At 44.4% G+C, this 27,420-nt stretch overlaps 1 protein-coding gene across 4 annotated transcripts in view; it reads right to left on the reverse strand.

The window, feature by feature from the left end:
- LOC139276000 (glutamate receptor ionotropic, kainate 1) overlaps positions 1-27,420 on the reverse strand; it is a 519,919-nt gene that overhangs the window by 144,803 nt on the left and 347,696 nt on the right. For all 4 annotated transcript variants that reach the window (XM_070893316.1, XM_070893319.1, XM_070893320.1 and 1 more), the window contains 2 exons: positions 24,702-24,755; positions 17,740-17,913 (listed from right to left, as the gene is read on the reverse strand). In XM_070893316.1, coding sequence (XP_070749417.1) covers positions 17,740-17,913; positions 24,702-24,755 — 228 coding nt within the window. The remainder of the gene's footprint in view (positions 1-17,739; positions 17,914-24,701; positions 24,756-27,420) is intronic.

Consider the following 27,420-nt stretch of genomic DNA (forward strand, 5'->3'; position numbering starts at 1 on the left):
TTTTTCAAGCAACTATCTCATTCTCATTTTAAAGTACCTAAATCAGTATTTCCTTGTAATTTCCTGTGCTTATCAAGGCAAGGTTCATCATTATATTGGAGTGGAACACTTTCTTATTTCAGACACCGAGTATCAGCATCAAGAATTCCAAACTCAAGTATTGAATGGCCAGGTGAATAGTTAAGCTCTCTCTACTGTGTGAATCAATATGACTTGAGCACCCTTCATCGCACCACTGGGAATTCTTCCACTTTGCACACTCGGCATCTTTATGTCCTTTATGCCAATGAATGGCAGTTTTGCATTGTCGGCTAATGGCCACTAGGAGCTGGACTGAGACTGCCCAAACTCATTCCACATGCCGAGAGTGAGAAGACTGTTATCCCATTCTGAACTCCATTCCAACATAGGCGACAAAGCTGAAAGGATACCATTCTAGCCCACCGTGCACCCAGTCCCTGTGGATTCAGCAACAGAGTTGATGTCTAGTGGGAAGCTGTTCAACCTTCGCCGTCTCCAGGCCAGGTCCAAGACCACTCCAAGCTCTGTCGTCGAGCTACAGTACACGGACGACGCCTGTGTCTGTGCACACACACAGGCTGAACTCCAGGATATAGTCGACGTATTTACCGAGGCGTATGAATGCATGGGCCTTACGCTAAACATTAGTAAGACAAAGGTCCTCCACCAGCCTGTCCTCGCCGCACAGCACTGCCCCCCAAACATCAAGATCCACGGCGTGGCCCTGGACAACGTGGACCACTTCCCCTATCTCGGGAGCCTCCTATCAACAAGAGCAGGCATTGATGACAAGATCCAACTCCACCTCCAGTCCGCCAGTACAGCCTTCGGCCGCCTGAGGAAAAGAGTGTTTGAAGACCAGTCCCTCAAAACTGTCACCAAGCTCATGGTCTACAAGGCCGTAGTAATACCCGCCCTTCTGTATGGCTCAGAGATGTGGACCATGTACAGTAGACACCTCAAGTCACTGGAGAAATATCACCAGCGATGTCTCTGCAAGATCCTGCAAATCCCCTGGGAGGACAGACGCACAAACATTAGCGTCCTCGTCCAGGCCAACATCCCCAGCATTGAAGCACTGACCACACTTGATCAGCTCTGCTAGACAGGCCACATAGTTCACATGCCAGACACGATACTCCCAAAGCAAGCGCTCTACTCGGAACTCGTCCACGGCAAATGAGCCAAAGGTGGGCAGAGGAAACATTACAAGGACACCCTCAAAGCCTCCCTGATAAAATACAACATCCCCACTAACACCTGGGAGTCCCTGGCCATAGACCGTCCTAAGTGGAGGAAGTGCATTCGGGAGGGCGCTGAGCTCCTCTAGTATCGTCGAGAGCATGCAGAAATCAAGCGCAGGCAGCAGAAGGAGCGTGCGGCAAACCAGGCTCCCTGCTCACCCTTTCCCTCAACGACTATCTGTCCCACCTGTGACAGAGACTGTTTTTCTCGTATTGGACTGTACAGCCACCTAAGAACTCATGCTAAGAGTGGAAGCAAGTCTTCCTCGATTCCGAGGGACTGCCTAAATGGCTTACCCCTTATCTTAAGACTATGTTCCCTGGTCCTGGACTTCCCCAACATCGGAAACATTCTTCCTGCATCTAACCTTTCCCGTCCCGTCAGAATTTTATATGTTTCTATGAGATCCCCTCTCATCCTTCTAAACTCCAGTCGATCCAGTCTCTCCTCATATGTCAGTCCTGCCATCCCGGGAATCAGTCTGGTGAACCTTCGCTGCACTCCCTCAATAGCAAGAATGTCCTTCCTCAGATTAGGAGACCAAAACTGAACACAATGTTCCAGGTGGGGTCTCACCAAGGCCCTTACAACTGCAGTAAGACTTCCCTGCTCCTATACTCAAATCCCCTTGCTATGAAGGCCAACATACCATTTGCCTTCTTCACTGCCTGCTGAATCTGCATGCCAACCTTCATAGAAACACAGAAAATAGGTGCAGGTACAGGCCATTCAGCCCTTCTAGCCTGCACCGCCATTCAATGAGTTCATGGCTGAACATGAAACTTCAGTACCCCCTTCCTGCTTTCTCGCCATACCCCTTGATCCCCCGAGTAGTAAGGACTTCATCTAACTCCCTTTTGAATATATTTAGTGAATTGGCCTCAACTACTTTCTGTGGTAGAGAATTCCACAGGTTCACCATTCTCTGGGTGAAGAAGTTTCTCCTCATCTTGGTCCTAAATGGCTTACCCCTTATCCTCAGACTGTGACCCCTGGTTCTGGACTTCCCCAACATTGGGAACATTCTTCCTGCATCTAACCTGTCTAAACCCGTCAGAATTTTAAACGTTTCTATGAGGTCCCCTCTCATTCTTCTGAACTCCAGTGAATACAAGCCCAGTTGATCCAGCCTTTCTTGATAGGTCAGTCCCACCATCCCGGGAATCAGTCTGGTGAATCTTCGCTGCACTCCCTCAATAGCAAGAATGTCCTTCCTCAAGTTAGGAGACCAAAACTGTACACAATACTCCAGGTGTGGCCTCACCAAGGCCCTGTACAACTGTAGCAACACCTCCCTGCCCCTGTACTCAAATCCCCTCGCTATGAAGGCCAACATGCCATTTGCTTTCTTAACCGCCTGCTGTACCTGCATGCCAACCTTCAATGACTGATGAATCATGAAACCCAGGTCTCGCTGCACCTCCCCTTTTCCTAATCTGCCGCCATTCAGATAATATTCTGCCTTTGTGTTTTTGCCCCCAAAGTGGATCACCTCATATTTATCCACATTATACTGCATCTGTCATGTATTTGCCCACTCGCCTAACCTGTCTAAATCACCCTGCAGTCTCTTAGCGTCCTCCTCACAGCTCACACCGCCACCCAATGAGCCAAAGGCGGGCAGAGGAAATGTTACAGGGACACCCTCAAAGCCTCCCTGATAAAGTGCGACATCCCCACTGACACCTGGGAGTCCCTGGATATAGACCGCCCTAAGTGGAGGAAGTACATTCGGGAGGGCGCTGAGCTCTTCGAGTATCGTCGCCGAGAGCATGCAGAAATCAAGCGCAGGCAGCGGAAGGAGCGTGCGGCAAACCAGGCTCCCTGCCCACCCTTTCCCTCAATGACTATCTGTCCGACCTGTGACAGAGACTGTGGTTCTTGTATTGGACTGTACAGCTACCTAAGAACTCATGCTAAGAGTGGAAGCAAGTCTTCCTCGATTCCGAGGGACTGCCTATGATGATGATGATGATTGTCTTAGTATTGTGATACAAAAGCTTATTATGGTATTTCTCCTATTTCACATTTGCATGTTACCCCTTGGTGACATCATCCGAAAACACAGCATCAGATTCCACATATGCGCTGATGACACCTAGCTCTACCTCACCACCATTTCTCTCGACCCCTCCACGGTCTCTAAATTGTCAAACTGCTTGTCCGACATCCAGTTCTGGATGAGCAGGAATGTTCTCCAATTGAATTTTGGGAAGACCGAAGCCATTGTTTTGAAGCCCCGCCACAGACTCCGTTCCCTAGCCACTGACTCTATTCGTCTCCCCAACTTCTGTCTGAGACTGAACCAGACTGTTCGCAACCTTGGTGTCATATTTGACCCTGAAATGAGTGTTTGACCACATAGCTGCAGCATAACTAAGACCGCCTATTTCCACCTCCGTAACATTGCCTGTCTCTGCCCTCACCTCAGCTTATCCACTGTAGAAGCTCTCATCCATGCCTTTGTTACCTCTAGACTTGACTATTCCAACGCACTCCTGGCTGGCCTCCCACATTCTACCCTACGTAAACTTGAGGTGATCCAAAACTCGGTTGCCCATCTCCTAACTCATACCAAGTCCCGTTCACCCATCACCCCTGTGCTCGCTGACCTACATTGGCTTCTGGTTAAGCAACGCCTCAATTTCAAAATTCTCATCCTTATTTTAAAATTCCTCCATGGCTTCGCCCCTCCCTATCTCTGTCATCTCCTCCAGTCCTACAACCCCCCAAAATGTTTGCCCTCTTCTAATTCTGCCCTCTTGAGCATCCCTGATTATAATTGCTCAACCATCGGTGGCCGTGCCTTCTGTTGCCTAGGCCCCAAAGCACAAGCTCTGGAACTCCCTCCCTAAACATCACCGCCTCTCTACCTCTCTTTCCTCCTACAAGACGCTCCTTAAGACATACCTCTTTGACCAAGCCTGTGCTAATTTCTACTTACACAGCGTGGTATCAAATTTTTGGGGGCCGAAATTGCCCCTTCCCTTAAGGCCAGTTACCGCTGGAAATCAGCGGCCATGCTGCGGAGTGCATTGGCCGCCGATACTTTGTGGAATGGCCACCATTTCGGAAATTCCACTCCTGCTGTATCCCTGCTCCCCCCACTACTGCTCCGCTGCTGCTGATCCATCCTAAGTGCATCATCAGAGTGCACACCGCCGATGTTCCCCCGATCGCAAAATTACCCCGAGAAAATCTTGCTGCTGCCTCCAACAACTTTTTCTGCCGGTGCACTGTGCTTGGAGTGTGCTCAAAATGGCAGTGCAGCTGCCATTAAAGGGGAGGGCCTACTGCCACGGCCGCCATCTTATTTTCTTTGTCAGCCGACTGCCATGTCGGGCCGACAATTATGCCCCCAGGTTTGGCTGGGCCGCCAACAGGCAGCCTGGCAGACCCTCTTGGGTGCCAGGCTGCTGGCCCGGCCGAAAGCCTCCCTGGTGGCCCAGTGGACCTAACGTAAATAATCGCAGCGGCTCTCCCCTTTAAGTGAAGGGGAGAGACATGGTGACGCGCCAGCACAAGGACACCATCAGCACTACGCTGCTGAGTGACAGCGGAGGACTGTCTGCCTGCCCCTAACTTCCACCCCTGGAGACTGCGAACTTCCTTTCGCCGCCCCCATTATGACTGACTGCTGGGCCGCTGTAAAAGAAAAAGCCAAAGAGCAGAATTTCGCTCAAGGTGCCACTGCATCAACCGCGCCGGTAAAATAATCTGAAACAGGGTAGATGCGGCGTGCTTCTGGTGGTTAACTATTTCGGCCCCTTTATCTCATAATAGTCCTGTGAAGCGCCTTGGGACACTTCACTACATTAAAGGTGCTATATAAACACAAGTTGTTGTTGTTGTTGGTATTTCACTATCACAAAAAATTGCACACATTTTCAAATGAAAATAGGTTGCTGCTTCACATTATACAACGTGCACTGTGTACAGTATCTTATGGATGTTCCATACTAGCCACTTAAGTCAGTGCTGCTACTGTCTGCAGTTACACTGGTCATTTTGTTTATAGATTTCCAATTTTTGTTTCAAATTTACCCAGCAAGCCATTCACAAGGCTCTGCAACAGTTAAGAAATAGCACCTTTCACAACCCCAAGAATGCCCCAAAGCACTTTACAATCAAGAGAAGTACTTTTCAAGTGTTGTAAGCTCGGAAATGCGGCAGCTAATTTGCACACAGCAAAGTCCCACAAGTCTTCGGAAGCATCAGCAACCATGGGAGTTGCTGCACGGAATTCCACCCATGGGGAATGGCCAGGCCGTTTCTGTTGGCTTTAATTAGTCACTGTTGTTGAGCATCAAGCCCTAAAACTTCACCTCACAAACCAGTTCAAAACCAGAGGTCATCCTAACCGTACAAGACTGAGGACAGTGTCATTGAGGGCAGAGTCAGAGCAATTGTCAATCCAGCAGCCATTGTAGGGGGATGGTGAGCAGAGAGTGAATGGGTCAGTTGTCCTGTTATTGTAAATAAAGAATATTTGAAATACAGACACTCTACATCCACTCAAGGAAAGAGAGTAAAAACACAATGCAAATAAAGTGCACAGTCAGTAACTAGAAAAAAAACATGTTATCCTATTAATGTAGATCTTTGTTACTATTGATGACATTGTGACCATTCCCTCTCGTGGAATAAGAATGCTACTTCGCAGTTCCTCCTTTATCCAAGGGATTTATGCACATCAACTATGACCCAAGATCTGGTCTAAAAGGTTTGGAACATACATTTGTAATGATTGAATACCAACACAAATAACATTTTGTTGATGCTCACAAATTACTTTTGCTCTCGCACTGCAATGATCCACAGAAATTAAAATCAAAAGTGTTGTGAATCACTGCTGTTGCTCCCAGGGTTGAAATGGTCCTTCCAAATATAGATCACAGTCAGTTGCCTAGTAATTGAAAGTCTACTATACAAATGTATATACCTGTGTTCAAAGAAGAACTCACAATGCTCAACCACAGGAATAAAATAAAATGTTTGAGCTGCAAGAAATGAATGTAAAACATTTGAGTTTCTTTCCTGCTGTGTGCAGTCATCAGTAATGAGGCGAGGACAAGAGGAGCTCAGCTTTGCTCTCTGCTGCAGTCAAATAATTTGCCAATACTTATTGTCTAGCCTCAGAGATGAAGAATGGCTGTGTGGGGGAGGAACCGCAGGGCAGCCTGTGGCCACGTACAGTACTCAGCAAAAGTCAGCACCTTCTGCGGTGGAAATTGGAAAGGGGAAAAAAGATTCCTTTTGCTGAAATTCTAAATTATTGCAGGAAATTCTCAACACCAACTTCAACATGGCTCATTTAAAAAAAATATTTATTGAATTTCCAGAAAAGACAGGAAATTAGTTTTCTAAGTAAACAACATTCAGTTACATTATGAAAACGTACATGACATATATCCAGAAACTCTGATACAGAATGACGTTTGGTCATATCCAATTAATAAATACGATATATCTGATTTATATATGGTTATCTATTGCAATTTTATTAATGTTATGATTGCTACTTGCTGTTATGAAGTTCTGGCTGTCCACAGTTTTCCACAGTAAAGTCTTGAACTTTATATTTTCCTTTCTGAAAAATCTTGTTCCTGTTTTATATGGAACACTTGTACCTTTACAGCTCAATCATCATAGGCAGTCCCTCGGGATCGAGGAAGACTTGCTTCCACTCTTGGCATGAGTTCTTAGGTGGCTGTACAGTCCAATACGAGAACCACAGTTTCTGTCACAGGTGGGACAGATAGTCATTAAGGGAAAGGGTGGGCAGGGAGCCTGGTTTGCCGTACGCTCCTTCTGCTGCCCGCACTTGATTTCTGCATGCTCTCGGCGACGATACTCGAAGAGCTCAGCGCCCTCCCGAATGCACTTCCTCCACTTAGGACGGTCTATGGCCAGGGACTCCCAGGTGTCAGTGGGGATGTCGCACTTTATCAGGGAGGCTTTGAGGGTGTCCTTGTAACGTTTCCTCTGCCTGCCTTTGGCTCGTTTGCCGTGGACGAGTTCCGAGTAGAGCGCTTGCTTTGGGAGTCTCGTGTCTGGCATGCGAACTATGAGACTTGCCCAGCGGAGCTGATCAAGTGTGGTCAGTGCTTCAATGCTGGGGATGTTGGCCTGGTCGAGGACGCTAATGTTTGTGCGTCTGTCCTCCCAGGGGATTTGCAGGATCTTGCGGAGACATCGCTGGTGATATTTCTCCAGTGACTTGAGGTGTCGACTGTACATGGTCCACGTCTCTGAGCCATACAGGAAGGCGGGTATTACTACGGCCCTGTAGACCATGAGCTTGGTGACAGTTTTGAGGGACTGGTCTTCAAACACTCTTTTCCTCAGGCGGCCGAAGGCTGCACTGGCGCACAGGAGGCGGAGTTGGATCTTGTCATCAATGCCTGATCTTGTTGATAGGAGGCTCCCGGGATAGGGGAAATGGTCCACGTTTTCCAGGGCCACGTCGTGGATCTTGATGTCTGGGGGGCAGTGCTGTGCGGCGAGGACAGGCTGGTGGAGGACCTTTGTCTTACTAATGTTTAGCGTAAGGCCCATGCTTTCATACGCCACGGTAACTGCTCAATATTCAGGTAAACAATAGCTTAACCTGGAGGATTACAGCCCAGTTGTTTGTTATTTGTAGTAGATACACGTAACATACATATGATGTAGAAAAGTGAAAGAAATCAATACGCCTGATTTTCACATTCAGCACTGACGGAAAATGGGTAGTGGGGGATTGGCCACCAATTATACACCCAGTCGGATTTACCCTTTCCATTGAAAGTTAAAATCAGCCTTAATGGAATGGGGCACGGTCAGTTTCAAAATAAAAATTCACATATGAAACATTTAACGGAATAGTCAATAGGACTATGATATAGGAAAGTAATGATTTTTCATTTTAATCAGACTTTCAATTAAAAAAATTGTAAACGGGTAATGCAACTGGTACAAATTTTGGGTAATGACAATTCGCACTCTAAAAAAACCTGCAGAGTCTCAAAGGGGCCTAATTTTAAGCTACTTACAATGATTTGGAATGAAGTATATTGGCATTTTTTTAATTGTCATTAGAAAATATAAATACTCTCTTAACTATGTGGAACTGAAATGAATCCCTTTCAGTTTGCAATATCTCTCATAGTAAAGATTTCAGTGTTGCTTGTTGAATGTACGCAGTTTGAGCAATCTACTCTGCTCTACATATTTTATTTAAATAGTATGACATTTCCCAATCATCCTGGTGCATACCTCTCTGTGTTGATGCTCGATCAGTGTTTCAATAGGTTTTACCGGGCATTTTAAATGATGGTACCTTTCACAAACAGATATCAAAGAGGTGAAAAATAATTTCAATACCATCCAAATGTTAATGTTTATAGAATTACTTTTTTTTCCACAGTACATGCATAAAGTGAAGTAAAATCACACCATCCATACAATACAACAGAATAGCCAGGCCAAAGAGCTGCATAATATGAGCTAGCTTGGAATGTGGCAAAGAACCACTACCAATGACAAGAGTGAGGCTAACAAAGAAAGACCAGTTTTTGTAAAAGTTGGTTGTAATAATGTTAAGTTGCATATTTTAATGGCACCCGATACCGAGTAATGAAACTGTTGTGGCATCTAAAGGCAGTGGGGATTATGACTTCCAATTCAATAGCATGTAGGATTGGGCTGAGCATGGCAATAGTGCATGATGTCATTTACATAGGGAGATCTTTTTCACTTTCAAACCCAAGCTCTGGGAAATGCATAATGTGAGCACTGGTTCAAAGGGCACACACAGTTTGATATAAAGGGGTGGATTTTAAAATGGGGCAGTGAAGGCCCGAAAATGGCCTGTAGCCATCCTCAAATGGGCCTTCCCAGGGCAGCAGGAGTGCCCATCTGTTTCAGGTATTATTAGGCCCTTTTAATATGCATTTCTACCAAGCAATACAGCAGAAGGTGCATCAAAATGATTTTTTTTGTGGGGCCAGCGGGAGTGCTCCTCCAGGCACCAGTAGAATAAAATGGGCCTGCTGCCCAGCATCACCTCATCTCCCACCCCCCCCTGGAAACTATCAGCAAAAGAAAAGTGCCACTTACTGAAGGGATAGAGATCTGGAGTTACCAGTGTCCACCCCCTGTTCTCTGACCTTTGCACGTCCCCAGGAACATTGGCCTATGGTTGGCTTTCTTAGCTGTCCCTCACAGACAAATAGCCTGGTATAGCCTTCTATTATGCTTTTAAATTTAGCTTTTAAAAACTATCCTTTAATTCATTGTGCAACCTCACCTACAAAGAATGACTACCTGCGCAAGGTAACAGATGGGTGGCAGCACCTATGGAATCATTTTACTGTGATAGCAAAACTAAGTGGCTCCCACTGGCAGCTTTTCTGCTGGATCCGCCATCTTTGGCAGCAGGCAGACTTAGTAGCCCAACTATAATTTCGCCATGGCTGACCCATATAGACCTTCTAGCATCCTCAGTGTCCCAGCCAGAATGCACTTTGGTCAAGTGGCACTGTGACGATTAAATCAGAGGTAATGAATGCACTGTGTCACATAACATCAATTTAAAATAAAAAAAGACCCAAAAGTTAGAAAATGACATTTGTCCCTGATGAAGCTTGAATCTCTAAAATCATTTGTTTCTATTTTATGTTAGAAACATAGAAACATAGAAAAATAGGTGCAGGAGTAGGCCATTCGGCCCTTCGAGCCTGCACCACCATTCAATAAGATCATGGCTGATCATTCCTTCAGTACCTCTTTCCTGCTTTCTCTCCATACCCCTTGATCCCTTTAACCGTAAGAGCCATATCTAACTCCCTCTTGAATATATCCAATGAACTGGCATCAACAACTCTCTGCGGCAGGGAATTCCACAGGTTAACAACTCTCTGAGTGAAGAAGTTTCTCCTCATCTCAGTCCTAAATGGCCTACCCCTTATCCTAAGACTATGTACCCTAGTTCTGGACTTCCACAACATCGGGAACATTCTTCCCGCATCGAACCTGTCCAGTCCCATCAGAATCTTATATGTTTCTATGAGATCCCCTCTCATCCTTCTAAACTCCAGTGAATAAAGGCCCAGTTGATCCAGTCTCTCCTCATATGACAGCCCAGCCATCCCTGGAATCAGTCTGGTGAACCTTCGCTGCACTCCCTCAATAGCAAGAACGTCCTTCCTCAGACTAGGAGACTAAAACTGAACACAATATTCCAGGTGAGGCCTCACTAAGGCCCTGTACAACTGCAGTAAGACCTCCCTGCTTCTATATTCAAATCCCCTAGCTATGAAGGCTAACATATCATTTGCCTTCTTTACCGCCTGCTGTACCTGCGTGTCCACTTTCAGTGACTGATGAACCATGACACCCAGGTCTCATTGCACCTCGCCTTTTCCTAATCTGCTGCCATTCAGATAATATTATGCCTTTGTGTTTTTGCCCCCAAAGTAGATAACCTCACATTTATCCACATTATACTGCATCTGCCATGCATTTGCCCACTCACCTAACCTGTCCAATCACCCTGCAGCCTCTTAGCGTCCTCCTCACAGCTCATACCACCACAGTTTAGTGTCATCTGCAAACTTGGAGATATTACACTCAATTCCTTCATCCAAATCGTTAATGTATATTGTAAAGAGCTGGGGTCCCAGCACTGAGCCCTGCGGCACTCCACTAGTCACTGCCTGCCACTCTGAAAAGGACTCGTTTCTCCAAACTCTCTGCTTCCTGTCTGTCAACCAGTTCCTGATCCATGTCAGTATATTACCCCCAATACCACATGCTTTGATTTTGCACAACAATCTCTTGTGCGGGACCTTGTCAAAAGCCTTCTGAAAGTCCAAATACACCACATCCACTGGTTCTCCCTTGTCCACTCTGCTAGTTACATCCTCAAAAAATTCCAGAAGATTCATCAAGCATGATTTCCCTTTCATAAATCCATGCTGACTTGATCCAATCCTGTCACTGCTTTCCAAATGGGCTGCTATTTCATCCTTAATGATTGATTCCAACATTTTCCCCGCTACTGATGTCAAGCTAACCGGTCTATAATTACCCGCTTTCTCTCTCCCTCCTTTTTTAATTTTTACGTGTTTTAGAAAACATATATGATCAGGAGTACGATTCAACACTTACCTTATTTTAGGTGGTCATTCTTCCCAACAGTAAATTCAACAGCGGATGGACTCAAGTGCATTGGAAGTTACTTAAATAATAGTTGTGAATTTGCGGCTGTAATGACGCTGCAGCTGTAAGCGTCGCCGTCATTACTGTAAAACTGAATGCAACTTCTGGCATCCGCACATGTGCAGTTAAATGCGGATATCCGATCGTTGCTGTCAGTGATAGCCTGCTCCTCCACAGGGTGGGCTGCTGCAGTCTTTCCAGATGCAAACAGCACAGAATCAGTGATTTGACATGAACTTCAACTTTTTACGTACTATTCTCGATGGGAAAACCAATGAAAATATCAGGGATAACTGCGTTTTTAGCAGCGTGCTAAGTCAGAATTACTGCAGAACCACCTTTCTGGCCCTGGAAAACTAATTTTACAAGTGTGGAGTCTCATGCCCTAAGAAGAAGCGAACCCGGGGACTGGGAGAAATTTAGAACTCAGCAGAGGAGGACAAAGCGTTTGATTAGGGCAGGGAAAATAAAGTACGAGAGGAAGCTTGCAGGGAACATTAAAATGGACTGCAAAAGTTTCTATAGATATGTAAAGAGAAAAAGGTTAGTAAAGACAAACGTAGGTCCCCTGCAGTCAGAATCAGGGGAAGTCATAACGGGGAACAAAGAAATGGCAGACCAATTGAACAAGTACTTTGGTTCGGTATTCACTAAGGAGGACACAAACAACCTTCCGGATATAAAAGGGGTCAGAGGGTCTAGTAAGGAGGAGGAACTGAGGGAAATCCTTATTAGTCGGGAAATTGTGTTGGGGAAATTGATGGGATTGAAGGCCGATAAATCCCTAGGGCCTGATGGACTACATCCCAGAGAACTTAAGGAGGTGGCCTTGGAAATAGCAGATGCATTGACAGTCATTTTCCAACATTCCATTGACTCTGGATCAGTTCCTATCGAGTGGAGGGTAGCCAATGTAACCCCACTTTTTAAAAAAGGAGGGAGAGAGAAAACAGGGAATTATAGACTGGTCAGCCTGACCTCAGTAGTGGGTAAAATGATGGAATCAATTATTAAGGATGTCATAGCAGCGCATTTGGAAAGAGGTGACATGATAGGTCCAAGTCAGCATGGATTTGTGAAAGGGAAATCATGCTTGACAAATCTTCTGGAATTTTTTGAGGATGTTTCCAGTAGAGTGGACAAGGGAGAACCAGTTGATGTGGTATATTTGGACTTTCAGAAGGCTTTCGACAAGGTCCCACACAAGAGATTAATGTGAAAAGTTAAAGCACATGAGATTGGGGGTAGTGTGTTGACGTGGATTGAGAACTGGTTGGCAGACAGGAAGCAAAGAGTAGGAGTAAATGGGTACTTTTCAGAATGGCAGGCAGTGACTAGTGGGGTACCGCAAGGTTCTGTGCTGGGGCCCCAGCTGTTTACATTGTACATTAATGATTTAGACGAGGGGATTAAATGTAGTATCTCCAAATTTGCGGATGACACTAAGTTGGGTGGCAGTGTGAGCTGCAAGGAGGATGCTATGCGGCTGCAGAGTGACTTGGATAGGTTAGGTGAGTGGGCAAATGCATGGCAGATGAAGTATAATGTGGATAAATGTGAGGTTATCCACTTTGGTGGTAAAAACAGAGAGACAGACTATTATCTGAATGGTGACAGATTAGGAAAAGGGGAAGTGCAACGAGACCTGGGTGTCATGGTACATCAGTCATTGAAGGTTGGTATGCAGGTACAGCAGGCGGTTAAGAAAGCAAATGGCATGTTGGCCTTCATAGCGAGGGGATTTGAGTACAGGGGCAGGGAGGTGTTGCTACAGTTGTACAGGGCCTTGGTGAGGCCACACCTGGAGTATTGTGTGCAGTTTTGGTCTCCTAAATTGAGGAAGGACATTCTTGCTATTGAGGGAGTGCAGCGAAGATTCACCAGACTGATTCCCGGGATGGTGGGACTGACCTATCAAGAAAGACTGGATCAACTGGGCTTGTATTCACTGGAGTTCAGAAGAATGAGAGGGGACCTCATAGAAACGTTTAAATTTCTGACGGGTTTAGACAGGTTAGATGCAGGAAGAATGTTCCCAATGTTGGGGAAGTCCAGAACCAGGGGTCACAATCTAAGGATAAGGGGTAAGCCATTTAGGACCGAGATGAGGAGAAACTTCTTCACCCAGAGAGTGGTGAACCTGTGGAATTCTCTACCACAGAAAGTAGTTGAGGCACCATTTGTGCCCAGCTCAGTAATGCCCCCCGGGAAGCCGCCCTAAGCCCCTAGCCCTGGCCCACCAAACCGTGGTCGTGGGTCCATGTAGACTATGCGGGCCCTTTCATGGGAAAAATGTTCCTCGTAGTCGTCGATGCATTTTCAAAGTGGATCGAGTGCACCATTTTAAACTCGAGCACCACCTCCACCACTGTGGAGAGCCTTAGAACCATGTTTGCAATGCACGGAATTCCTGGCATATTGGTCAGTGATAATGGTCCGTGCTTCACCAGCGCAGAATTTCAAGATTTTATAGTTGACCACGGCATAAATCACGTTAAGACGGCACCGTTCAAGCTGGCCTCCAATGGCCAGGCGGAGCGAGCAGTGCAAATCGTTAAACAAGGCATGCTAAAAATCCAAGGTCCCACGCTGCAGAGCCGCCTGTCGTGACTGCTGCTGGCATACAGATCTCGTCCGCATTCATTGACTGGGGTTCCCCCCGTGCAACTATTGATGAAACGGACCTTAAAGACCAGGCTCTCGTTAATCCTCCCAGACATGCATGAAACTGTTGAGGCAAAGCGCCGGAAGCTAACTGAGTACCATGACCGAAATTCGAGAGGGAGGTGGAATGAGATAGGGGACAAAGTGTTTGTGCTAAACTATGGCAGGGGTCCCAAATGGCTTGCAGGGACAGTAACAGGCAAGGAAGGAAACAGGCTACTGGTTGTACAAATGGACAATGGCCAAACCTGCCGGAGGCATGTAGACCAAGTAAAAAGAAGATTCACCAACAAAACTGCAGAACCAGAGGCAGACTACAATGTGGAACTCACACCATACCTGGTGGACAGACAGAGGGAACAACCTGAGGAGTGGGCAGTCTCAACAGACAGCCCCGGCGAGATACCAGCAATCACACCGAAAGAAAAACAGGCACCAAGGCAAACAACTGAACCACAACTAAGACGCTCCACACGAGAGCGTAGACCACCTGAGAGACTGAATCTATAAAGACAATAAGACCTTGGGGGAGGGTGATGTCATGTATCTCACACTACTGTATATAACTGTATCTTACCATGCTGTACATGACTATAACTAGATATGACCTGTAACCACAAGCATATTTTACCACCAGGGGTGCACTTGCAGGAGACACTGCATACCTGTTCCACACAGGTATATAAAGGCAGGTCTCAGGCAAGTGTGGCACTCGAGAGCTGTGAAATAAAGGTGCAGGTCCAGAGTGACCTTGACTTCAGCATGTGCCTCGTGTAAGTCTGTACTGCAGGGTCAGGACTTTACAAAAGGCACTATAATAATACAAGTTGTTGTTGTTGTGACTTCCTGCTTTGCTGTCTGAGAAAATTCTTCAATCTGATTGGCTAATCAGCCTGCCTGCTGTCTGTCCTGTTGCTGGACATCGCAGATCCCCTATAAATGGCGCCAAATTCAAAGTCACATCAGAATAGATGAAATCCATGCTTTAGACCCTGCTAAATCTTTGTGAGCAGCTTATTTCAAGGTCAACGGCAAGTGCCGTCTCTTCACCACTGACGGCAAAATTCAGGTCAATTGTTTTCCCTCACCCATCCTCAACTTCCCTTTTTCCCTGAACTTGCCTGCAGGTAGATAGCCAGCTTCCAACTTCCAAACATCTGCCAGTACTCCGCTATAACCAACCACAGTGCTGTATTTGCCTAATGTAATTGAATCCACTGCAATAGACAAGGAAGGTGACTGAAGAAAAAAGAAGTTGCATTTAAAAATTCGTAAAAGTTTTGCCGTCAGAGCAGGCACCGCAGCTGGCCCCCTCCCCGAGGGAGGGAGCAGGGAGGGAGCAGCTGGAAGTCCTGTACGGCTGATGTTCTGCCATCATGTCAGCTGTGAGGAAAATCTGCCCCCAGAGAGCCCAAAATGGGAACATGCTCCATTATTCAGTGCTTACACCATTCACCTAGGGTGCGACATTCACCAAAAAATGAAGAAAATAAAACATCTTTCATCAAATACATGGGTGGCATGTAAGGCTTCATTAAAGCTGAGAGCTAAATACTTTAATCACTCAGACTTAGAATGGTGCTTGTTTACGATTTTCTTTTCACAGCAGTGAAATTGTTAGGTTCTTTTAAAGCTGCTGTTCATGTACAATTATTCTTTGTTCAGTCCTATAACTGCAGCTTATGTAATAACTTAGTAAGAAAGTTAGTATCACAGAAATTGGTTCTCTATCCACTGCAATATTTGAATTTCTGCCCATATTTACTCAAAATATCTGTACTCGTTTTTGTTGCTTGCCTTTCATGAATTAAAGCTTCCTTATAAAATGCTGTGTGTTGTTACTTTGCCAAAATCTGCAATTCCGAGCACCTAGCTACAGATATTAATGGTGAAGTGTTGCGTGGACTGCCAATGCCAGCATTTTCTTTGTGCTCATTAGTGTGATTGTTGAGAGCTCAGGAGACTGAAGCGTCCTAAGCAGTGGCCTTGCCACTGTTAAAAAGGTGGCATTAGTAAGCAGTAGCATTGCCAGTTTCTAAGATGGTGAAAACAGTACCTTGTTCTGAGAGGCAAAAAAAAATCCGATACTTCAACTGAGCCTTTACAAATATCGTTACTCTGTTTGCCTGGTTACCATTGATGGAAGTCCCTTACATTAATCCCTTTCTCTTCTCCCTACTGCTCCTCTTCCCTTGTTTTTAGCTCTCTGCCTTGTTAATGCTTTTGTGATGTTTTACTAAGAATTTTTCTTACAACAATGATTTATTTGAATCATCCAGTATATTTTAAAATCTTCCACGCCACGTTGTTTTCCTTTTTATAATTTACTTTTTTGTTTTTATTTTCCACCGATTAAATATTCGCACGTATGCAAGCTTTAATTGCTTTTCAGACGCTGGGTCTTATTTAAAGACAAAGATTTGTCAGCAGTGTTAGAAATTGGTATTTGCTCTGGTACACAGACATTATTTTATATGCATTTGTACGTATCGATGTGCAGTGCCATTTTAACATTAAAATGTAGATTTAATGAGACTCTCAGTGCACTGTAGTTCCTTTTGTTTCCAGAAGCATCTATGGAAGAATGGCCATTCATTCATAGTTCCAGTATACCAAGGAACCAAAAAAAAACAATCTGCCCCTCCCCCTAGTATTCCCCAGAAAATAAAATGCTTTCAAGTTTTCAGTGGTTGATAGTCTCTTGTGCAGTCAGGAAAAGCAATCATTTCATGTTGTAGTTTGGAGTACCACCAAAAATGAGCACGTTCCAGAAAATAAAAGGCACAGTAAGAAATATATAAAATAACATTTAAATGCTGATAAAAATGATACATTGTCTTGTCCCCTCCAAAACACTTGAACCTAAAAGATCATTTTAAAATGACACATTATTTTCACACTGCCATTATACTGCACCTGCAACATTAATACTGCTTAACATCTGAAGGAAAGATACACGGGAAGACTTACTGCAATTGCAATAAACCAATACCCTACCACTCAACTCCCAAAGACGTATCATTCCATTACTGGTCTTGATTTGCCAAATATATCATATTGTGCAGCCTTTTAGAGACATGTGTCATTTTCTATGTGTACATTAAATGGATCTTTCAGAGAGATCGCCACATTAGTTGCTTTGTTCTCTCATTTGCACCATCTTAACGAAGACTACCAGAACTAATTTCATTTATCAACAGTTATAAAGGTGCATAATTTCAATTGGTAGCTTGTTCTGCTATTCATTCATCAACTTCAACAGTCTAATCAGGCATGTATGTCTGAATCACATCATAAATGAGCTGCCCTACTTCATGTAGAATGAATATGCCATGAGGTGTTTCAACAGGAGTGTCATGTGGAGACCAGGAAGAACACTTGTTAAATAGCAATAATCTCCACTTGGCAACATGGGCATCAAAATTCAAATGTTGTTACTTCTCCCACCCTTCACATAAAATACAATTTACAGAAATCTGTACCTTAGGGAGAAAAAAGGAATTATTAATTTAAACAGTAACTATTTTCCTAAACACACCTTGCACATAATTTCATTAATCACTATAAAAGCCAAAGATTCTTCTGGTACATTTAAAAGGTACTTACTGTTATCATCCCATCCAGGAGTCCTGATCCAGGTTTGGGCGGAGCTTGAAGCCGCTCCATGGACCACTTCTCAATAATGGATGCAACATGTGGGTTGTCAATGTTTAGGAGGCGAAACCCTGTCATATTGACACCACTATATCGATAGGGTTCTAGGTTCAGTGCAAACAGATCCTGCAAAGATAGAACACAAGACAGGAATTTCAGCTGACAATTTTCCATCACACTCTACTTAAGTAATTGATAATAGACCTATGTGGGCTAGAATTACTACATGTTTATTACAGAATGCAGGGTTACAACACCCTGGTAATTATTGCTACTGTATGCTTTAAAAAAATAGAAATTGACTAAAACATAAACAACCACCAAGAACAAATAATTGTATTCATTTCAAAAATGCAACCTGAATCCATTTGCTTTAATTAGTGTGTCTACCCATCGAGTCTACCCTCCTGCTCCATATGTGCTCAGGTGATTGTTACCAGTAGGTTTATGGGAGGGATATGTTTAGTTGCCACTGAAAGAATATGGTTTGGGACAGATACATAGAACAAAGTCACCAGCCTCAGGAACACTTTTGTTGCTTCACCTGCCTCTACTATTACTGTAATGGAGGGTAGCTTATATTTGACCCTACCATAGATAACTCTGATCAGACAGTCATAGGAACATAGCAACAGGAAAAGGCCCTTTAGCCCCTCATGCCTTTTCCTTCATTAAATGAGATCATGGCTGATCTGTGACCTCACTCCATATACCCACCTTTGCCCCATATCCCTTAATAGCTTTGGTTTAAAGAAATCTATCGATTTCATATTTAAAATTAACAATTGACCCAGCATCAACATCATTGTCCTAATGGTTCCAAATCAAATTTTACAGCATTTTATAAGAACGTAAGAATTAGGAGCAGGCGTAGATCATACAGCCCCTCGAGCCTGCTCTACCATTCAGTAAGATTATGGCTGATCTTTGACCTGAACTCCACTTTCCCATCCGATCCCCATATCCCTCAATTCCCCTTGAGTCCAAAAATCTATCGATCTCAGCCTTGAATATACTCAAGGGGAGCAGCCAGGTATGAATGACATCCTGAATGCTGATAATCTTTCAATGCAGTATAGATTGTGAGCTATCCCTAATCTCTGTCAAACCAACGGTCCAAACTGAAGTTATTCCAGCTGCTATGTTAGCCAAACCAGGGGTGGAGTGCAAATTATATTCAGCACCTAGATTACTTTACTCAGCAGTAAGAGCAGGTTGTACACCAACTGCCTGTCTATTAAATTAATCTGCATAACTGACTCCAACGTTACACGCACATTATTTGCACTGACTTGTAAAGTAGACTGAATTTCTGCCAAGAGGAATTCTCATCTGTATCTCTTTGCATTATCGTTTGCTGTGTTATTGTTACAAGAAGTGGAATGTTCTTCCCTGCTATGCTGCTTTGAAGATCAGAGATCTCCAATGCTTTCTTCAACATTCCATCGCTGCAACACAATTATTTCTTTGAAGGTACAGCCATGGGGGATTAGTTTCTTTATCTGCCTCATTCCTGTATCCTGACCCCTTCTCCTTCCAATTTGGAAAGAGGGACTTCAAGGCATTTTCTTGGGCACCAAATAGTGGTGATGTTGTGGTCAATGCTTGCAATGCAGCAGCTCTCCCTGCAATGATCAATTCTGGCGCAGCAGGTGCTTGGAGAATTCCCAGTGGTTCAGTCCAAACTATGAAGAAATAAAAAGACCCAAAACAAGGAAAATGATTTGTTTTTGATCCAAGAGTTGTATACATCAGCATTGATGATTGTTTACGAAACTGTGAAATACTGTACTTCATATACTATGAATAGTGTGCTTTATAAATTAACAGACACTTACCAAATCAGATGGTGATTTCTCCGACATCATAATCTTCAATTATATCCAACCACTCTCGAACAAAGCATGTAGGTACTTTCACTCCTCTGCAGTTGCTATTTTGTGGCATTTGAGTGGGCTCTTCTTGACTCTTTACGCGCATCATTTAATCTTTTTGTGGCGCCAATCCAGGTACTTTGGATATATCTTGTTCAACTGTTCAGAAACCTCATCCCATGCCCTGTGGTTAGGGGCAGTTCAATGTTTGCACTAAATATGCTGGCCCTCCCTCTTCACTTCTAGTGTCTTTTTTTGTAAGAATGGCACTTATTGCAATTGTGGTGTGTCTATGTTATTAAGGATGAGGGCAAATGGGTCAAGGTCTCCAGTAGCCCCGGGTTACCACGTGCAAAGGCATACATTTCTTATTGTTCAGTAATGAATGCATCGTTTGCACATTATTTATTATCCCGTATAGGATGATTCCAAACTCTCCTTTCTACGCTATTATTAGATATAGGGCCCGATGGCCTCTGCCTGTCTCCAGCAGTAACCTCAGTTAGAGACTGGAAAATAGCAATTGTGCTAGGTCTCAACCGTTTCCAGGATTTTCCCACTTGCCTTGCTGGAATGGTGGTGGAAACTCATCCATCGCGAACAAGGAAAATGTCTTTGGGGCAGAGCCAAGGGCAGGGACTCCTTACACCAGGAGTTCACACTCCTGTGGCACAATTGGGAACCAATGCATCTATGGAAGGCAGTATTCCCGGAGAAGTGAGGAATACTGGTCTCCACATGGAAGGGCCCAGTCCAAGGAAGCGGCCTGGACGCCCAATGAAATGCCAGTTTAGTTCTTTAAAAATCTTTCAAGATTGTTCCCCTTACACAAGGAGCCAAGGGGAAATTGCAGGAGTTGGGGGGATCTGGGTAAAGCACCCTTCCCCGCAATGCCGGACAGGCACTAGAGTTCCTGAGCATCTGGGGGAAGGCAGGCACTGGAGATGCGCCTGTAATGGTGCTTGGGCAAGTTAGGTACCTTTTCACTTTCCCTGCAGACTCAGTGCTGGAGGCACCAGCGGGTGCAATCCTGGTGTAACCGCCAGGAGTGCAACCCGAGGAATTTGAGTCTTCTCCACTATAGTGAAAATTACCCAGGCAGCACAAAATGTCACATCAAAAGTTAGAAGCATCAGTTTAGCCGAGAGAATTTTAAGAAAGGTCAATTTTACTGAAAGATCTTTTGCCTCTTTTTTGTTTTAGAAAAAGGGAGTGAATTTTATGCACACCAAGGTGAAGGATGTCAATGCTGGCAAATTGAATATTTTTCACTAATTGGACCAGCATCAAACACACTGAAGTCAGTAACAATATCAATTAAAATTGAAGGGAAACCTTTCTCTATTCTGGTCTAACAATATTCATCAAGTTCAACCTCAAATTATCAGCCCCAATTGCAACAGCGTGATTGTCTGGTGCATCTGCTTCTGTGTTCTACAGTTCACCACCTCCTGCCTATTGAAGTGAATGGGCTCAAAAGCAGAGGCAGAGAATCCTGGCCATTATTTCCATGCCTCAGTACAGTTATTCCTGTGGCCTCTCGGTTGCGAGACTGTCAACTGAGTGACAAATTCTGAGCAGTTTTGAGCTATGGACTTGCACCGACAAGAAGACGACTCAAACTAATTTCACTTCCAATGCTTAAAGCTGGCTGAAACAGGAGACTTTCAACCATCAGCTTGAGCTGGAATCAAATGCAGATTGCAGAAATAAAATGGCAGTGTGTCAACTCCGCACCACCCAACTCACAAGACCATTGTAACTTGCTAACCCTTTTTCTCAATCACAGAACATGCAGAAAATTGATTTCTATACATTTTAATGTTTCCAGGCAATAGCAAAGATTTCTATAAGTAGGCTTAAATATTCAATTTCTGGTATTCTTGGAAATTAACTCAAAACAAAATGTAAAGCAGAAATACTACTGCACTTCTCAAAAGGTTAATAGTGAATGTAATTACTGGTGAAAAATTACAACAGTGGCCTATCAAAAGCTAAAATAAGCTGTACTGGCGATACAGAAATACGAATGATAAGCAAGAACCACCTTGCAATTTTACTTATGTTTTAACGTGACTGCAGGTTATTTATGTTTTTTCTAGAGTTTGGGCTGGCATTCTACGTGATATATTAAAGAGAGATTGAACCTGTGCTGATGATTGGAAGGGTGTCAATATATCACTCTAATCGGTTTAAGAGCAACATATGCAGCAGTAATATATCACCAATACTTAACAGTTACAGTGCACACGCTGGGCTGCAGCATGATTAGATGTTATTTATTGCTCAATGTGAAGCACTCCAAAATAAATACCATTTCAACTTCCTAGTTATTTTTTAAAAGAGCAAAACTTGCTCAAAGCTTTTAAGTGTTCCTGATAGAGATGCTATTCATCTATTACTTCATTTTCTGAATATTATTATATATGAAATTGTTTCTGAATGAATTATAACTTGTACCTTTACAACGAGAGGATACATGGGAGAGTCTAGTTGGATTTGATAGTGGCCAAGGGGTTATGTATATATTCAGAGTTAGTAGAATTCTGTCTATTCAACCCCAGACATCAAGGTGGGGGATACTGATACAAGCTTTGTGAAATAGATGAGCTGCAACTCAGAAAAGCCAACTCCATCTATGCAGCCTCTAGTGTGAGGATGAGGGTACTGAATATAGGCTTATGGATGTCAGTGCTATAGGAGGGAAAGCATTGATCAATGGCTTGTGAGTTAAAGCATTCTATCTGCGGATAGTATGGGACAACTGTATAATTCCCATGCTGCTGCTGCGCTTAGCTTATCTGATAATAGATAGGGTTAGGGTGGGCTTGTGACAAAGTAGAGCAGATCTGTCTTGCAAAACTAACTAATGTATATTTCTGTAATTCAGTCACTAGTCATAAGGGGCCCAGATTTGCTTCTAAAATCAGTGTTAGATCACAGAGCAGATCAGGCGAAGATTGGACCTAGGCGCACCAATCAGAATTTCCGAATGATTTGGGGGTGGGCCTGGCTAGGTGTATTTATGGCACCATGCAAATGAGTGAAATATATCATGCAACATAGTTCCTGCTATTTGCATCTTAGTATTGCTAAGGACACTGAAGAACACTTCAAATTTAAGAGGCCAGCTCCCTGATGCAAACAATCGCAGAGCGATCAGTTACAGTTGGAAAACAGTTAGTTTGAAAATGGGACAATTTTTATCGGATGGCGTCCCAGTTGAGGTGAAAATGGCATGGGTGCCCACCTGAAATATGTAACTTCTACAAACCTGGAAAATTGGTCACGACCAAGGCCACAAATAATGGCCGGTGGTGGGGGGGGAGGGGGAGGTGGTTAGGGGGGGAGTGAGGGAAACAGATATTCAGTCCTGTTGAAGATCTGTTGCTATCTCAGTAGAGAGGAGCCAAGCTACTTCAGACTGTGTGATTTGTTCAGTTATGTGCATAACTGGCTGGTCAAATCTTTGGAGTTCAGGCCAAGATCCTGCAGTTAGGGTTAGGCCCCCTAAGTGGGCCCCAAATCTCCGAGCTCATGGTCATCCAGTATGCCTGATCTCACCTGCACCTACCATATGCCAAGTGCCAAAGAAGACTTGCGATATTCAGAGTTCCCTCACCCCCGCTGCTCTAATAATGTTGATGGACTTGTAATGAGCAGGAAGAAACTCCACCCCACAAGGCCATCCCAGAAACATGGGAGCCATTCCCATCTTGGTCATCTATGTCCCAGCCTAGTTTCTGGCCATTCTGGGAATCTACTGGAACAGACACAGATTTTCGGGGCCATCCCAGAATATAAATATCATTTAGAAAAGAATAGTTTAGTATTTAGATTTTAACCTTTTATTGTTTTCCTTTTGAGGAGCAAGATAAAAGGGTTTCTACTGTAAATATATATTGCTGTAATTTATTCAAGTGTTCATCTTTTATTACACAAATTTCCTTAATAGTTTAAATCTAAAATAAGGTGTGATACTGTCATGCTATGCCACTTATCAAAGATGAAATAGAGAGAGAGAGAGAGAGAGAGAGAGAGAGATCCTGTGTAGACACAGGAACATTTTAGCAGCTCAAGTACTAAATTGGGATTCACCTACTCGAATGACCCAAGTACTAAAGTAAAAAGGTAGAAGAGACCCCAAAACACAAATACAATGAACATCTATGTCATTCATGGGTTAAGCGCACACTGAACCCATTGTTATTGCACGCTGCTAAATTACTGGTGAGAGGAAGAGTCGTGTCAGCGTTATAGTGATGAAGCCATAAATTAGTTCATTAACACCAGCATAATTTTTAAATATACCTTGCAACATTTTACAAAGGCTCATTTACATGTGTGGTGTGTTTGAAAATCTTATTCAAATCCTGCACTGCAGCAGAAGCTGCAAACTGCTGGACTCTTCTGACAAGTATCTGCTACAAAACTCGGATTACAGCACCAAATATTTGGACGATACTGGGTACAGGATTCAATGCCCCACTTGCACTGCAATTGGCTGCACGGGACAAGGAAAAGCAGGAAGAGACTACTTATGATGTAAAGTGACACACCATCTACTATGAGGTAACGTGGGTGTGAAATATATCCGGCTTACAGCTATTGAGGAGCAGTGCGTTAAGATGTTGTGGCTAAGCAGTGAGGTCATCTCTTCAATGCAGATATCCAGACACGATCAGACAACTGTACTCCACTGTCAATGGTCATGACAGTCACCATGGCCCTCCATTCCTATGCATCAGGATTCAGGTGATCCATTGGTAATGAATAAAATATAAACGGTTTGCAATTCGCAGATGTATCAAGGACATGATAACAGAGACAACAATTTCATTATATTCACTACTGACTGGCAACGTAATATGACAAAAAGTAGAAAAACATAGCTCTCACCACCCAAAGTACAAGATCACTGAGGTGTGTTTGGTAACTTTTGCTTCCAACATCAAGTCCATATTAGTATATCTGCAACAAACAGACAAACCACTGCCACAGTCTGTGAATCAAAGCTTTTGTTTAAAAATGGTGCCTTACCAGTGTGGTGAAAAAGTAATGATAATACTCAGTCATCATTCCCATTGAAAGGATCTGCAAAGGGAACAAACCAGCATTAAACAAAGAAATAAAGAAATTGTATTTATATAGCACTTTTACACCCTCAGGATGTTCTAAAACGCTTTACAGCCAATTAATTTCTTTCGAAGTTTAGCCAATGTTGTTACGTAGGAAAATGCAGCAGACAATTCACACATCACAAGGTGCCACAATCAGCAATGAATGTCCAGCTAATTTGTTTTGGAGGTGTTGGTCAAGGGATAAATTTTGACCAGGGCAACAGGCAAACTCACCTGCTCTTCCTCATATAGTGCGGTGGGATTGTTTACGTCCACAGGGACAGAGCATTGCTGACTGCCCACACATCAGGGGAATCAGGGGGAACTCTCCACTAGCTGGAGTCATACCTAGCACAAAGGAAGATGGTTGTGGTGGTTGGAGGTCAATCATCACAGCCCCAGGATAACCCCAGCACATTGTTGCAAGAGTTCCTCAGGGCAGTGTCGTAGGCCCAACCATCTTCAATTGCTTCATCAATGACCTTCCCTCCATCATAAAGTCAGAAGTGGGAATGTTCGCTGATGACTGCACAGTATTCAGTGTCATTTGCAATTCCCTCAGATAATGAAGCTGTCCGTGCCTGTGCAGCAAGACCTGGATGACATTCAGCCTTGGGCTGATAAGTGGCAACTAAAATTCGCGCCACATAAGTGCCAGGCAATGACCATCTCCAACAAGCGAGAGTCTAACCACTGCCCCTTGACATTCAACAGCATTACCATTGCCGAAAACCCCACCATCAACATCCTGGGGGTCACCATTGACCAGAAACTTAACTGGACCAGCCCCATAAATACTGAGGCTACAAGAGCAGGTCAGAGGCTGAGTTTTCTGTGACTTATGTCTCACCTCCTGACTCCCCAAAGCCTTTCCACCATCTACAAGGCACAGTCAGGAGTGTGTTGGATACTCTCCATTTGCCTGGATGAGTGCAGCTCCAACAACACTCAAGAACCTCGACACCAGCTGCCCGTTTGATTGGCACCCCATCCATCACCTTAAACATTCACTCCCTCCACCACTGGCGTACCGTGGCTGTAGTGTATACCATCTACAAGATGCACGGCAGGAACTTGCCAAGGCTTCTTCGGCAGCACCTCCCAAACCCGCGACCTCTACCATCTAGGACAAAGATAGCAGGTGCATGGGAACACCATCACCTGCAAGATCCCCTCCAAGTTGCACACCATCCTGACTTGGAAATATATTGCTGGGTCAAAATCCTGGAACTCTCTCCCTAACAGCACTGTGGGAGTACCTTCACCACACGGATTGCAGCGGTTCAGGAAGACAGCCCACCATCACCTTGGCAAGGGCAATTAGGGATGGGCAATAAATGCTGGCCTTACCAGTGACGCCCACATCTTATGAACGAATAAAAAAAAAATGGCCTTGCATGCTCCAACTCGAAACTCTGGAGTATACGTGAAGAGGAAGGGCTTTCACTGACTGAATGTGCAGCTGGTGTGTGAAGACATGCAGCATATCATACAGGTCTGTGCCAGGTATCTTGGCACCTATCATTATACCATTATCCTGCTTCAGTCCTAAGTTGCCCTTCTCTTTCACCCAGACAATTGGGTCAGAGGCTGGGTACTTAGCGACAAGGGCTATCCCTTGCATACGTGGCTCCTCACACCAATCAGGAACCCACACAACCATCGAGAGGCAATACAATCAAAGCCATGCCTCCACCAGAGCCCTGATAGAGCTGTCTGGAGATGTCCTGCAATAGTATCCTGGATTGCCATTAATTGCTAGCTGCTGCACAACTTAGCCATGCAAAGGTGTCAACCCATTGAGCCGCCTACAGCTGAGAACATGTTAGCGGAGGAGTTTGAAGAACAAGAAGAAACAGAGGATGACAAGGAAGAGCAAGCCCCACCTGTCCTATTGGCTGCAAAGGCACTTCAATAGCATCTGATACAATTCAGCTAAATCGTTCCTGTTCCCCTGCATCAATATCCCTTGCAACATCAGTCCCAGTCCTTCTGCCATCCTTAGGACTGCACTCAACCCAAACATGTGAATTTCAGTCAAAACGCATTGCTTCATCAACAAATGCTCATCAAGTGAATTCTGCATGCCAAGAATTCAATAAAAGACTGTAATTGACAATCGGCGTTGACAAATCTATAAACTAATCACCCTGGTGCAAGACTCTAGTACCTGACTTTAGTGATTCCTACCTATTCTGGTCGTTCTACGAGATGCAACCCCAATTGCTTCAGCATGGGAGGTGGAAGGATGCTAAGGCTCCAGTGAGAGCACCTGACATGGCCATGACTGGTAATCTTGAGAAGGCCGGATCGGAAAGGGCTCAGCGACAGATTCCAGCATCTTGGCTTGCCAAGGCATTCGGGCTCAACTGGCTTTCTTACACTAGCACAGGCACTGGTTGAGAGGTTAGTATGGGATAAGGTGTGCTGACATCCTGAGGGAGAACAAGAACCTCTCCCATCCACTACTAACACCCGCATGAGGTGGCGCTTCAACATTTTCACTGATCTGCGGGAGAGCAGCCTGCAGGAATGCTGTAGCCCCTATCCATGTTTTCGTACAAATTGTGGAATCCTGTGGAGATGGGGAGCCCAGAGACTGGATGGTAGCAGTCTAAGCTTCTATCGAAGTGGTCACT

This window comes from Pristiophorus japonicus, chromosome 11, assembly GCF_044704955.1.
Source record: "Pristiophorus japonicus isolate sPriJap1 chromosome 11, sPriJap1.hap1, whole genome shotgun sequence".
NCBI classification, from domain to species: domain Eukaryota; kingdom Metazoa; phylum Chordata; class Chondrichthyes; family Pristiophoridae; genus Pristiophorus; species Pristiophorus japonicus.